The sequence below is a fragment of the Myotis nattereri genome, assembly GCF_964212035.1.
Source record: "Myotis nattereri genome assembly, chromosome: X".
NCBI lineage: Eukaryota > Metazoa > Chordata > Mammalia > Chiroptera > Vespertilionidae > Myotis > Myotis nattereri.
The window spans coordinates 99197866-99213280 of NC_138078.1; the positions used below are offsets into that span (position 1 = coordinate 99197866).

The 15415-nt window shown below is 38.2% G+C and overlaps 1 protein-coding gene across 2 annotated transcripts in view; it reads left to right on the forward strand.

Moving 5' to 3' along the window:
• The window catches only part of COL4A5 (collagen type IV alpha 5 chain), a gene marked incomplete at both ends in the record, with an annotated part of 331327 nt that overhangs the window by 177349 nt on the left and 138563 nt on the right, over positions 1 to 15415 (forward strand). For both annotated transcript variants that reach the window (XM_081115359.1, XM_081115360.1), the window contains 6 exons: positions 417 to 461; positions 5463 to 5507; positions 6631 to 6693; positions 8595 to 8648; positions 9128 to 9154; positions 13011 to 13091. In XM_081115359.1, coding sequence (XP_080971485.1) covers positions 417 to 461; positions 5463 to 5507; positions 6631 to 6693; positions 8595 to 8648; positions 9128 to 9154; positions 13011 to 13091 — 315 coding nt within the window. The remainder of the gene's footprint in view (positions 1 to 416; positions 462 to 5462; positions 5508 to 6630; positions 6694 to 8594; positions 8649 to 9127; positions 9155 to 13010; positions 13092 to 15415) is intronic.

Below are 15415 nucleotides of genomic sequence, written 5' to 3' on the forward strand. Positions count from 1 at the left end.
TTTGGACTAAGAGATGACAATACTTATTACAAGCATGGCAATCAGATTAACATGATATAGACACTGCCTATATTTTCAGAACTTATTGCTTAAGCCTAAATGATTCGGGAAATATCTACACCAATATTTCATTTTTGTTTTTTTGAATGATTTATAATTCGCTTTACAGGTGTAAAGTTTCTTCTATAAGTTAGTAGTTTCCTTATCCGTAAATAAAGGCCTTTCTTATTTTTATCATATAATAACTTACCTCAGTACTTTCCATTTAAATAATAAATACTTTTTCCTTGGGTATATAAATTTCTCAGTAATCTTCACTAAGGTTCACAAACATTTAATTATCTAATTTTATAATAAAAAATTGGTTATTTGAGGGCTATTTGAAAGGGAAAATCTAAGTATGTTGTATTTTTCAGGGTGATGATGGAAATCCAGGGCTACCAGGACCAAAAGGGATCAGAGTAAGTGATATGTGCTTATATGTCAAATGTGTTGCTGGTAAAAACAGAGAAAAAGCAAATGAAGTGTTATGAGACAACAGAAGAAAAGACTCACGTTGAAATGCAAAAATATTCAGCCTTTAAAAGTTAAAAGAGTTGGTATCTGTCTACAGTTAGCTCTTAGTATTTTGATAGTTATATTTACATATACAGATGTCTATACATACTAATGTAAGAAGATTTTAAAGTAGCTTATGGTTAAAAATTGCAAAGTGATTCATTCTAACAAATTGCCAATTCACTTAAAATATATATCATATAAGTGGTTTAAACCAGAAATTCCCAATCATTGTGATCATCTCAGTCCTCTGGGCCCTCAGACTGTGTACCCTCCCAGTGTTATCATATATAATAATTTTATGTGTCTTGAAGAGTATACATGGGAATCAATGGTTTTAACCACTGTATTAAAGAATAACTATTTTTTAAAATAATACAACATTACTTCAATATACTTAAAAACTCATTCCATATTCAGATTTCTTCAATTGTCTCACAGATGTCTTTTTATAATGGACTAGAGGCCTGGTGGACAAAATTCGTGCGGGGTGGGGGGTGTCCCTCAGCCTGGCCTGCACCCTCTCCAATCTGGGACCCCTTGAGGGATTGTCTGACTGCCTGTTTAGGCCCAATCGCCCCCACAGGGATCGGGCCTAAACTGGCAGTCTGACATTCCTCTCACAATCCGGAACTGCTGGCTCCTAACCATTCGCCTGCCTACCTACCTGATTGCCCCTAACCGCTTCTGCCTACCAACCTGATAGCTCCCTCACTGCTCCCCTGCCAGCCTGATTGATGCCTAACTGCTCCCCTGATGGCCTGACTGCCTGCAAATGCCCTCCCCTGCCAGCCTGATTGCCCACAACTGCCCTGCCCTGCCCTGCCAGCCATCTTGTGGTGGCCTTCTTGTGGTGGCCATCTCTGGTAGCCATATTGTGGTGGTCATCTTGTGACGATGTGAGGGCAGCCATGTTATGGTGGCCGCCTTGTGATGACATTGCATGAGGGTATGATGCCACCTAGGCTTTTATTATATGGGATTTGTTCTAACCAGAATCGGAGCAAATTACATATGTTGCATTTGGTTGGTGTATTTCTTAAGCCTATTTATCACATCATTGGAGAAACTGGGTCATTTGTATTGCACTGTGTTCCATATTCTGAAAGTAGCTGATTGTTTATTCATGATGTCATTTAAATTGTTTCTCTTTTCCCCCATATTTTCTGCAAATTGGAGGTTGCCTTGGAAGGGGCACTAGAGAACTTTCTGGGGATACAGAAAGAGCTGTACACTTGAGATTTGTGAATTTTACTGTATGTAAATTATACTGCAAAAAATAAAAGAAATAGAAACATGTACCAATAAGAAAGATCTTGATGTGTTTGTAACCATCAAGTGTATGGTTTAAAACATTTCTCAGAAGAATTATATATATTGATCACTTCAATAAAGTTTTGTGACTAGTGAAAAAAAATAACACTTTATAGGTCATGCTATGTACTTACTACTCAACTACTTCTTATGGCCCAAATATCTGTCTAACCCCTCTTTTTATGCTAGGTTTAATCAGTGGTCTCAGGATTATGAACCTGATTCTGCTAACAAAAATGTCCACATCAACTTTCACTTAGTGGTTTAGCATCCATCTATGATCATTGTTGATCCATTTTTTTATTTTGTTCAGCGTTACAAAGTGATGATTCTAAAAATTATATTAATCCTTCATATACTAACTAGAATTCTACTTTATCAGCTGGAATTCTAATAGGGTAATGAGTTGCTATACCAGCAACTTCAAGTGATGATGAAGGAAGGTTTTTTTAAAATATAGTAGCCTTATAAACACATGGACTTTATTAGTCTCAAACAATTGTGCTCATTATTCTTTTTTATATATATACTAGAGGCCCGGTGCATGAAATTCATGCACGGGGGCAGGGGGTCCCTCAGCCCGGCCTTCACCCTCTCCAATCCAGGGCCACTGGCTCCTAACCACTCACCTGCCTGCCTGCTTGATTGCCCCTAACCACTCTGCCTGCCTGCCTGATGCCCCTAACTGCTCTCCTGCGTGCCTGATCACCCCTAGCCACCTCTGCCTGCTAGCCTGATTGCCCTTAACTTCTCCCCTGCCGGTCTGATCACCCCTAACTGCTCCACTGCCTGCATGATCACCCCTCACCACTTCTGCCTGCTGGCCTGATCACCCCTAACTGCCTCTGCCTGTTGGCCTTGTCGCCCTTATCTGCCCTCCCCTGCCAGCCTGGTTGCCCCTAACTGCCCTCCCCTGCTGACCTGGTCTCCCCTAACTGCTCTCCCCTGCCAGCTTGATCGCCCCTAACTGCCTCTTCCTTGGCCCCCAACACTGTAGCTTTGTCCAGAAGGATATCCGGATGGATGTCCAGAAGATGCCCAGTCTAATTAGCATATTACCCTTTTATTAATATAGATTTATTTTTTTGTTTAAAGTATTTCATATGTCTCCTTTTTCCCCCATTAACTCCCTTCTGTCCACTCCCACCCCCGAGAGCAAGCCCCCACTGCCCCAGTGTCCGTGTCCATTGGTTATGCTAATATGCATGCATACAAGTCCAAATTATCCCATCTTTGGTCTGTGGATGCCCTTTCAAGTTGGTCCCTGTCCTGTTCCCTTTTTTTAAATATATATATATATATATATATATATATATATATATATATATATATTTGATATTTTGTAGAGAAGAAGGGAGAGGGATAGAGAGTTAGAAACATCAATGAGAGAGAAACATCGATGAGAGAGAAACATTGATCAGCTGTCTCCTGCACACTCCCCACTGGGGATGTGCCTGCAACCAAGGTATATGCCCTTGACTGGAATCGAACCTGGGACCCTTGAGTCCACAGGCCGATGCTCTATCCACTGAGCCAAACTGGTTAGGGCTTTATCCTGTTCCCTTTTGACAAAACTCTATTGATCTTTGATAACTTCCTTGCTTTCTGATACAAGACCCTTCAGGCTTATTTTGTACATTTTCTCTCCAGATCTATAATTGCCCATGCCTCTGATTCCAGGTTCTTTTTAGTGAAAAATGTGATTTAGATATCGCAGTCTGAATGGTAGGGGTTTTCATTGCTATTAGATTTGTCATTGTTTTGATGTCTTTTCAGTGGACAGAAGTAGAAAATAAACATTTTTAAGAGAAAAATATCCTGCATTCATATTATTCCAATCGAAATTTAAAATAAAAAGATTTTTGTATACTTATTCTCTCCCTGCCAGCTCTCTCTCCTTAAGGTGAAAATTTTGATTCTAAATGACATATTACCCTACAATATACCTATGCTCCTATTTAGTTTCAAATAGTAATTTACAAATTAACAAAATAACAATTTCAATTTTAATGGTGAGAGTAGAATTCTTAAATGCCATTATTTTTCTTTTATTTTCCCCCTTTGAATTGGCTAATTTCACAGAAGAATTAGTCAAAATATCATGTTTTTAAAGCAGTTGAAGTCATTATTTTCTTTATATTGTTATGCCAACAACTTGATATACGTTACGTTCATTGGTTCCAGTTTGTTTGCAATTTTTAATGATTTCCTTTTACCTCATTTTTTTTTATCTTTTAATACTTTAAACATTTACATTGTTCTATAAGGTAAGGCATAGTTAGGGATGTTCCTCATATAGCCTTGTCACCCCCCCCATTCTGTTCCTTCTTTCTAGATATAATCATTTTTATTATTTTTGTACATCTTTTCATTGTTTAGTATCACTACCCTTCTTATACAATGGTAGCATATTATATATACTATTTACACTTTGTTTCTTAATATTATATCCTGGAGACCACTGTACAGAAATCTTCCTCATTCTTTTTAACAACTGTATGGTTTTACATTGTGTAAATTTACCACAAATTCTTTAGGCATGTTCTTATTGTTTCCAATCTTTAGCTATAATTATGGTTATATATTAATTTCTAAAGTTAAGCTATAATAATGCTTCATTGAATAAACTTGAATTTCATATTTTGTTTCATAATTTCTAGTATAACTTTGGAGTAAACCCTTAGAAATGTGTTGCTTCAAAAGGTAAATACTTGAATAATTTTGCTAGATACTTCCAAATTTCTCCCCATGGCATTTGGATCCCATTAGGGGTGTATGAGAATACCTTTTTCCCATACCCTCACTTACAGAGAATATTGTCAAATTTGTATTTTTTATAATCTTCACAGGGAAATTGAAGAATTTTTGGGATGATCACATTGATTATCTCTGGTGCAGATATATTTGCCACTTACCCATCCTGCTGAATTCAATATTTATCACAAACCTTAGAGAACCACTTTATCTTTTATAAAAGATTTCTTCTTCTTCTTCTTCTTCTTCTTCTTCTTCTTCTTCTTCTTCTTCTTCTTCTTCTTCTTCTTCTTCTTCTTTTGTTGTTGTTAATCCTCACCCAAGGATATTTTTCTATTGATTTTTAGAGAGAGTGGAAGGTAGAGGGAGAGACAGAGAGGGAGAAACATCTATGTGACAGAGACACAACAATTGGTTGCCTCCTGCGTGTGCTCTGACAGAGGCTGGGGATTGAGCCTGCCACCGAGGTACGTGCCCTTGACCAGAATCGAACCCAGACCCTTCAGTCCTTGGGCTGATGCTCCATCCACTGAGCAAATCCAGCTAGAGCTAGAAAAGACATTTCATCCATTAATTTGCTGCCTCTTACTAAGTACAATGCAGACAGTGTTCCTTCTAATAGGAGTTTCTTCTGTAGTTTTCTATAGAGACTTTTAACATGTATAGGAGTTTTGTATTTTTTAATGATGTGTAAAAGAACAGCAAGTGGCAATAATCAATGAGACACAGTTTATCCATTGCATTTCTAAATGTAATTTTCACAATTCCCTTAGGTAGGATATTATCTCATTTTTACTAATTGTTATTTGGTTCAAGAAATTTATTTTTTCTTATAGGGTCCTCCTGGACTTCCTGGATTTCCAGGTACACCAGGTCTTCCAGTAAGTAGGATTTGGATCTTATTTTTAAATCCCTTAAAAATAATTATAAGATTTCTTTATTTTATGGCTGAATAACATTCCATTGTGTAAATGTACCACAGCATTTTTGTATCTATTCATCTACTGATGGGCACTTGGGCTACTTCCAAATCTTGGCTATTGTAAATAGCACTACAGTGAACATAGGGGTGCATGTATTTTTTTCTGATTGATGTTTTGGCTTTCTTTGGATATATTTCCAGAAGTGGGGTCATTGGGTCATAAGGCAGTTCCATTTTTAATTTCTTGAGGAAACTCTATACTATTTTCCACAGTTGCTGCACCAATCTGCATTCCCACCAACAGTGTATGAGCGTTCCGTTTTCTCCAAGTTCTTGCCAAGTCAGAGAAAGACAGATACCACATGATTTCAGTTATGTGTGGAATCCAATAAATAAAATTTAAAAAATAGAAACAGATTCATAGACATAGAGAACATACTGACAGCTGTCAGAGGGGAAGGCATTGGGGAACTGGGTGAAATAGGTGAAGAGATTAATCAAAAAACAACAATATAAAAAATGTCATAAATGCTGATGACAGTATGATGATTTGGTGACTACCAGAAAGAAAGAAGGTGGGGGGGGGGGAGATAGAAGAGGATAAAGGAGGGATAAATGGTAATACAGTGGGGCCTTGATTTACGAGTTTAATTCGTTCCGTGATGGAGCTCGAACTCAAATTACTCCTATGTCAAATCTTAAAGTGAACGAGTGAGACATGTGATGCTGGGCTGATGTTGTGGTGTTCACTGTGACGTTTGCTGCGCCAACTAGTGGTGGGGTATCTGAAGCTGGCTCGTAACCCGAATTTTAGCTCGCAACTCAAAGCAAAAAATCGGCCGAGAGACGGCTCGTATCTCGAAAAACTCGTTAGTCGGGACACTCATAAGTCAAGGCCCCACTGTAGAAGGAGACTGGATTTTGGATGATGAATGCACCATACCATATACAGATAATGTATTATAGGATTGTTTACCTGAAACCTATATAATTTTATTAATCAATGTAACTCTAATAAATCCAATAAAATACGTTAAAATAATCTAAGAAATATTATATATCTATTATATCACTTTTCATAGGGAATGCCAGGCCATGATGGGGCCCCAGGACCTCAAGGTGTCCCTGGATGCAATGGAACCAAGGTGAGATCTAAACTAAAGTTTAGGCAATATGATTGATAATAATAGATTTAAAAATCTAAATAAATCAATATTAAGAATGTTGAAGAAGAGATATAATATAGCTTCATGTCTGGGACATACATAGCTGTGTGTTCTGAGTTAACATTTTCAATAATTTGAAACATCAGTAATGCTTTCAGTTTGTGTAAGTAGCTGGGATATTGCATTGAATTGAAGATTATTACAAAAACCTTTCCTGACTTTAGTGTAAAGTAAGATAAAAGTTAAAAAGGAATATATATATATATTCTAGAGGCTCAGTGCATGAAATTCGTGCTTGGGTAGGGTCCCTAGTGGCTGCCTACTGGGGCACTTCCCTTCCCCTAGCTGCCTGCCATCTCTGCCACTGGCCCTGCCCCCTGGTCAAACTCCTGGTCAAACTCTTAGTCAAGGGGACAATTTGCATATTAGGTTTTTATTATAGAGGATGTTTTCAATATTATATCAGTTGTTAAAATTAATACATATGAATGAGTGTCATTCATTAGCTTTGCTTTTTAAAAAACTAGGTACAACTTAAGTTTTCAAATAGTTCATGTTTTTAAACTGTTTTCTGCCTTACTTAATAACTTCCTTAAGAAAAAATTATAAAAATCTTTATGTAATAGAACACATTAATTTTTACTATAAACTATTAGTATGAAACTCTTTTCTGTTAGTGAAAATGATGAGTTTAACAATTTAAAAAGAAAAATGAAACATTACATACGATAAACATGTTTTTTTACTGACCCACTTTTCTTGGTTTTAGTCATAACTTGAGCAACAAACAGACCACTGGCCCAAGTTTTAAATTTGAAGACAAAATAGTATTTATAATGAGAATACTATCTTATATGATTAAAGGAATAGTTTTCTTTCTTTTTGAAAAGCAGCAATTTAGCAGATTTCATAATTAGTTTGTATTTGAGGCCTCTAATTACATGAACAACAAAATTTTTAAAATGGATTTGTTATGCATACTTTTAGGTAAAATGGTTTCTTATTTTTCTTACTGTACAACTAATAGAATGAACCCCAGACCTAGAACCAGAATATATCTTTTCTTTTGTTTTCTGTCTTCTAAACTTAATGTTCAGGCCACTTCCTTTCTCTCTGAGCCTACCTTTTCCATGTGCAAAAAGTGGTGAAGAGAGGGTATTGGACAATAAATAAAGGCACACAGATCAAATAATTTACTCTTTTAAACCTCTGAGAAGGATGTTTCTAGGATTACTGTGGCATAAAGGTATTTGAAAGGAGGGTGCATTGGGGTTCTTCTACAACAACTTCAGCTTTTGTTTTCTAAACCAAATGTTCATAGAAGCACATTACAAGAGAGAGTGAGAACAAAATTGGTGCCTAGGAAACATAATGACCTGCAATTGCTAGAACTATTGCCATCATTGTCCTCTTGGTGATATTAATGGCATTATTACCATATTTTCCTCTTAGCAAAAAAAAAGTTAATAGTTTGCAATAAAAGAAAATACAATAAGACAGTTAAAATAAGAATCTATAGAATACATGGGCAGAAAATTGGGGCAAATCATTAATTATTAAATGTGATTATGGCCAGGAATCTGGTGTGATTGTCTCAAAGTGGATTTGTCAGAATAAAATGACTGAGGTAGAAGATCTTCTGTCTTTATTTTTTATTGGGATTGATAAATAGGGATAAAAATATCTTAGAAGTTTGACATAATCTGGATAGTTGATAGTGAAATAATTGGAAAGTGAAGGCTAATGAATTTTTGGCAACCTGGCATGTTTCAAAATGGCTTTTAAAGAAATCTTCAATAAATGATTTCAATAAATCATTGTTTGCTGGTATAGTTATGCTTTCTTTCTTGTTCCCCATGCTCTTTCTTTTTAACTTCTAGGGAGAACGTGGATTCCCAGGCAGTCCTGGTTTTCCTGGTTTACAGGGTCCTCCAGTAAGTTATAAAATTTTGGATTGTAATGAACACAGGAATTGACAGAAGAAGCAGAAGTGTAGAGAGTGAGCTCTGTGCATTCATGTGGAACAACGATAAATTTTAAAGTAGTAAACTAGAAAAGGTTTTTAAAAACCAAAGTTTGTAGTATAGCTCTGTGCTGTGTAAAAGCAAGAATTCTGTTGTTTAATACAGGGTGGGGTAAAATTAGGTTTATAGTTGTGAGTATGTGAAACACAGAGTTAATTCTTGTTTTATTATTTTAATTATTGTATTATTTTCCATACGAACAGCTGTAAACCTACTTTTGCCCACCCTATACAAATGTCACCTCTAAGTATCCTAAGATGCATTGTACTCAGAATGACCCTATAGTCATCTATTCACTTTGGGCTTTATTTGAAAAACATTGCATATATATATATATATATATATATATATATATATATATTAATAATATATTTTCTTTTTAATAATAGGGACCTCCTGGGATTCCAGGTATGAAGGTAAGCATCTCATGCTGGAACGGAAAATATTTTGAATAAAATATTTGGAAAGCCTGTAACTTCAATCAGATAACGTCACTGACTTCTGTCTTAAAAATGGACGCTTCTAGAGCTTGTTGCACACTTACAAGCTCTCCTGTAGCAGTCTCCTTTGGATTTAAGTACCTCCCTTGTACTGATGCACTTGTAAATATGTATATCAGACTCAAATTTCTTTTCTGAGACCTTTAGTCCTCATTACATTTTTATACAATTGACCACCTGCTCTCTCAAGAAACTCTTTTCCCCTGTATTCTGTGACACTACCCTTCCCTGATTCTTATTCTGCATCTCTGTACATTCAACAGTGTTGTATGCAAGCTCATACTATCCTGCCCAGCAGCTATTAAGGCACAGTCTGACTCTCTCTTCTCTTCTATGCCTAGCAATATTATTAATGCTCATTGTATTGTTACTATTTAGTTACTGAATACCTTCATTTATATCACTAAAACAGACTTTTCTTATGACCTAGATGCCTCCCTGATATCTCTACTCAAATATTTCTCAGACATTAAAATTAAAATGTTCAAAGTTAACACAAACCCCAAAATAAACCTGTTCTTTTCTCTGGCTTCTCCATTTCTAAAATTTGCATCACTATATATTATGTACACTATTACATAAGCCCCCAAACTTCCATTTTTTATGTCTTCGCATACCTCTACCCCTTCATTCCATTATATCACTAAATACTGTGTGTTTTGCCTATAAAATACATCTTAAATTTATCCACTTTTCTCCTTCCCCACTACCACTAAACTATTTATAATGTCTCATATAAACTATTGTAATAGCCCCTTACCTAGTGTCTCTCTCTCTCTCTCTCTCTCTCTCTCTCTCTCTCTCTCTCTCTCTCTCTCTCTTTCCCTTTCTCTCTCTCTTTTTTTGCTATGCCCCCCAGACTTTCAAAACAGATTTAATCTCTAAAAAACAGCCAAGAATGATCTTTTGAAAATGTAAATCAATAGTTTTATCTTCCTGCTTATAAACATTCAAGAGCTTCCCACTGCATCTAATCAAGTGCATCTAACATTCTTTTCCTGTAAGACCTGCATGTTCCGGTCCCTGCCTATATTTTCAGCTTTATCTTTAAGCCACTTTTCCCTTAGGTCACTGATCACACCACACTCTTCATTAAGTTATTTGAATGTCCCAAACTCTTCCCTTTCAGGGTTCTTTCCCTATCTAACACTCATCCCCGATCTTCACCTGGATGATGCCTTATTATCCTTTAGCTCCCAGCCTAAATGGTACCTTCAGAGATTCTCCTTCTGTGACTTCTCACACTAAATTAATTTCCTTAACTATGTTTAATTGAAATATATTAATGTTTCACATAGAACATTGTATAAATTTAAGGTGTACATGTTAATTTGATACATTTATATATAATAACTATCATTTTAACAATAACTAGAGGCCAGGTGTGGATTAGTGCACAGGTGGGGTCCCTCGGCCTGGCCTGTGGGGATAGGGCTGAAACCAGCTCTCTAACATCCCCTGAGGGGTCCTGGATTGAGAGAGGACACAGGCCAGACTGAGGGACCCCACCAGTGCACAATCAGGGCCAAGGAGGGACCACAAGAGAGCTCCAGGGCATGTCCGGCCTGTCTTGCCCAGTCCTGATTGGCTGGATCCCAGCAGCAAGCTAACCTACCAGCTGGAGCATCTACCCCCGGATGGTCAGTGTGCATCATAGTGACTGTTCAAATGGTCAAACAGTGGGACACTTAGCATATTAGGCTTTTATTATATAGGACTAGAGGCCTGGAAACAAAAAATTGAGCACTCGGGGGTGTCCCTCAGCCCGGCCTGTGCTCTCTCGCAGTCTGGAACACCTCGGGGGATGACCACCTGCTGGCTTAGGCCCGCTCTCCGGGTGGCTGGTCCTAAGCTGGCAGTCATACATCCCTCTGACAGCCCAGGAGCCCTTGGGGGATGTCCACTTGCCAGCGGGGAGCAGGCCTAAGCTGCAGTCGGACATCCTTAGCGCTGCTGAGGAGACAGGAGAGGCTCCCACCACCACCCCTGTACTGGCAGCCATCAGCCTGGCTTGTGGCTGAGCAGAGCTCCCCCTGTGGGAGCGCACTGACCTCCAGGGGGCAGCTCCTGCATGAGCATCTGCCCCCTGGTGGTCAGTGTGTGTCATAGTGACCAGTCATTCCCAGTCATTCTGCTGTTAGGGTCAATTTGCATATTACCCTTTTATTACATAGGAGTGCCTGGCCAGCCTGGGTGAGAGGCTGATGGCTGTTTGCAGGCTGGCCAAAGCCCCTTCAGTGTGTGGGTTCCCACTGGGGTGCCTGGCCAGCCTGGGTGAGGGGCTGAGGGCCATTTTCAGGCTGGCCACACCTCCTTCAGGGTGGGGGGGTCCTGCTGAGGTGCCTGGCCAACCTGGGTGAGTGGCTGATGGCTGTTTGCAGGCTGGCCAAAGCCCCTTCAGGGTGGGGATCCCTGCTGGGGTGCCTTGCCAGCCTGGGTGAGGGGCTGATGGCTGTTTGCAGTCTGGCCAAGTCCCCCAGCAGGCACCCTCACCCCATGAGTGTGTGGCCAGCCTGGGTGAGTGGCTGATGGTTGTTTGCAAGCTGGCCACAGCCCCTTCAGGGTGGGGGGTCATCCTGGGCTTCCTGGCCAGTATGGGTGAGGGGCTGAGGGCCATTTTCAGGCTGGCTAAACCCCCCAGTGAGGACCCTCACCCCATGAGGGTGTGGCCATTCTGGGTGAGGGGCTGATGGCTGTTTGCAGGCTGGCCACAACCCCCAGCCACCCAAGCTCCCAGTGGAGGCTGCCTGGAAGCAGGTATCTGGGATTTATTCATCTTCTATAATTGAAACTTTGTTGCCATGAGTGGAGGCCACAGCCGGCTCAAGGCAGGCAGAAAGCTTGGCTTCCTCCATCACCCGGGAAACCAAGCCTCCTGCTTGCTCCAGCTCTGTGGCTGCTGGAAGCCATCTTGGTTGGGTTAATTTGCATATAGTCACTCTTATTGGCTGGTGGGCATGACTTCGGGCATAGCAAAGGTATGGTCAGTTAGCATCTTTGTCTTTTATTAGTGTAGATTAACACCTCTATCATTTCATATAATTATCATTTCGTTTGTTTGCCAATACTTACCTGAGAATATGCTCCCATTGATTTTAGAGAGGGAGGAAGGGAGAGAGAGAGAGACAGGAACAGACACAGAGAGAAAAAGAGAGATGTGAGAGAGAAACATGGATCAGTTGCCTCCCACAAGTACCTTGACTGGGGATCAAACTGCAACCTAGGTATGTGCCTAAGTGGGAATCAAACCTGCAACCTTTTAGCATACAAGACGATACTATAACCAACAGAGCCACCTGGCCAGGGCAATTATAATTTCTTTTTAATCCTCCGCTATTTCTTTATCATGTATTATTTTGTTTTCCTTCATTGCCCTTAGCAGAACATTTGGTCATCTTATTTGTTTTCATGTTATGCTCTTTATTCCCCCAGTATATTATTAGCACCATGAGAACAGAGGTCTTGTTAACCTTTTTCACTAATGAGTACTCAGAGCCTAACACAGTTCTTGGCAAATATTAATATTCAATAATTTTTAATGAATGAGTAACTGAAAGTATCACAGTCTCTTTCAAATAATTTTACTTCAGTATACTCTGGCTACTTCCTCACTTCCCATTAAAAAGCAGATTTATTCATGTTAATTATTGAGCTTGCCTAATCTGTCAGGACATTCATGTGACAAATTGAATTATCAGATCATTTTTCATGCTTTGCCAGTTTTCATGTATCATAACTGTTATTTATAACTTTCATTGGTGGTTTCTTTCAGGGTGAACCAGGTAGTATAATTATGTCATCACTGCCAGGACCAAAGGGTAATCCAGGATATCCAGGTCCTCCTGGAGTACAAGTAAGCAACCAGTTATTTTCTTCTTCGCAATATTGATTTAATCAAATCACAGCATCACTTCTTTTTTCTTTTTAGCTTTTAGTTATAGAAATTATCACCTGAAGTTTGATAGACATTGCAAGTACTTCTATCTGAAGATGAAAGCAATCTGGACCAGGAAGAATTTTAAGAAGCACTGCTGCTTCTTTTTTTTTTTTTTTTTTTTTTTTTTTTACTTTTCTATATAATTTCCATGGAGATACTTGTTTTATTATTTGGAAGCAGAAATAGGCTTCTATATTTTTATTTTTGTGCTATGGGGATCAGTAGGGTTAGTCTTAATAATTATAAATGGTCTGATTAAAAAGAAAATTGACCTAGATCTTCCATTTAAGGCATTAGAAGATGTTATTTGTAACACTATCAGTTATACATATTTTAGGTTGAATGAATACAATTGATGGATCAACTACAATCTTAAAAAAAAGTTATATTAGCCTACAAATAACAAATATGCATAGAGACAGTAATAACTGGAGTATTTGTAGATTAGGAAGTCAATTTCTTGAGGTTTATATTTATGAGGATTAATCCCTTTGCCAAAAACAAAAATCAATACTTTCTAATATTTGATCACTAACATAAAATGTCAAGGACTTTTTAAAACTACCTTCTCATATCATACTTATCACCCATCCATATGCTCTTAAGTACTTTCAACTTTATCCATTATCTTTTATAAATTTGTATTATGTAATATTAGATGCCTGGTGCATGAAGATTCGTGCACAGGTAGGGTCCCTAGGACTGGCCAGTGATCAGGGCTGATCTGTGGGATGACAGGCGGGGAGATTGGAAGGCTGCCACTGGCACCTGCCTTGGCTGGCCTGACGCCTCCCACTCGCTGGCCCCACCTCCAACCTCCAGTTGCCTCCCTCTGTGAGGTGACCAGCGGGGTGATCAGGGGGGCTCCCGCTGACACCCGCCTTGGGTGGCCTGGGGCCTGTGGGCTGGGGCAGCTTCTGCATTGAGCGTCTGACCCCTAGTGATCAATGCATGTCATAGTGACCGGTCATTCCACTGGTTGTTCTGCCGTTTAGTTGATTTGCATATTAGGCGTTTATTATATAGGATTTGAAAATATAGCAGAATGCATGCAAAATATATGCATGCTATGAAGCATAAATACCCAATGAACACCTGTCACCCCAACACAACATGTAAGAACTAGACTATTACAAATAATTTTGGATAAACCTGTGGTTTCTGCCTTTTCTCAAGTCATAACTATCATCACAAGTATTCCATTGCTTCTTTTTTTTATTGTGTTACATATGTCTCCTTTTTCCCTGATTGACATCCCCCACTACACCTGCCTCCCAAGACATTGTTTCTTAAAAATAGTTTTGCTATATATATTTTTACATATAAACAATAGAATACTTAGTAGTTTTGCTTTTAAAATAATATAATACATATGTGTCTTTCTACAAAATTTTCTATTTGATATGTAAAGACTCATCTATATGATTATATGTGTCTCCAGTTCATTCAGTTTCATTTCTACAAAATATTTCATTGTGTAGCTAAACTACAATTTGTTTCTCCAATCTCCTATTGTTGAATATTTGGGTTGTGTCAGGATTTTTTAAAATTAAAAACAATTCAGGATTTATAACTAGATATAAAATTGCTAGATTTGAAGGGAGTCAATTTTTCAAGTGTTTAAGATGATAAATTGTGTTCCACAACAATTGCATCATTTTCTTATTTTTTCCAGTTAGTCTTACTTCCTTTGTCATCTTTAATCTTATTTCATTGATTCTAAACAATTGAATCTAAACATCAAAATAAACAAGCGAGCAGAACAGAAACAGACTCATAGATACAGAGAAAATATTGACAGTTGCTAGATGGGATAGGGATTAGGGGAGATGGGTGAAAAGATGAAGGTTTTACCAAATACAAATTGGTTGTTACAGCATAGTTGTGGGGATGTAAAGTACACCATAGGGAATAAATAATTAGAATAACATTCTAATAACTATGCATGGTGTCAGATAGGTATGAGATTTATCAGGATGATCACTTAGTAATATAATGTCTAACCATTGAGGTTTACACCTGGAATTAATATAATAATGTATGTCGACTGTAATTGAAAAATAAAAAATGATTTAAAAATAAAAAGTATAAAAGCTACCTTGAAACTAATAGCGTTCCCTTCCCAGTTCTAGCATAAGAGCACCACTCGATGTCCATCTTTATCACTTTATTTTCTAAAACTTCCTTATGATGTGTTTGTTCCACATTTGTTATCTACCACTGTAAAACGTAAGTTTTCT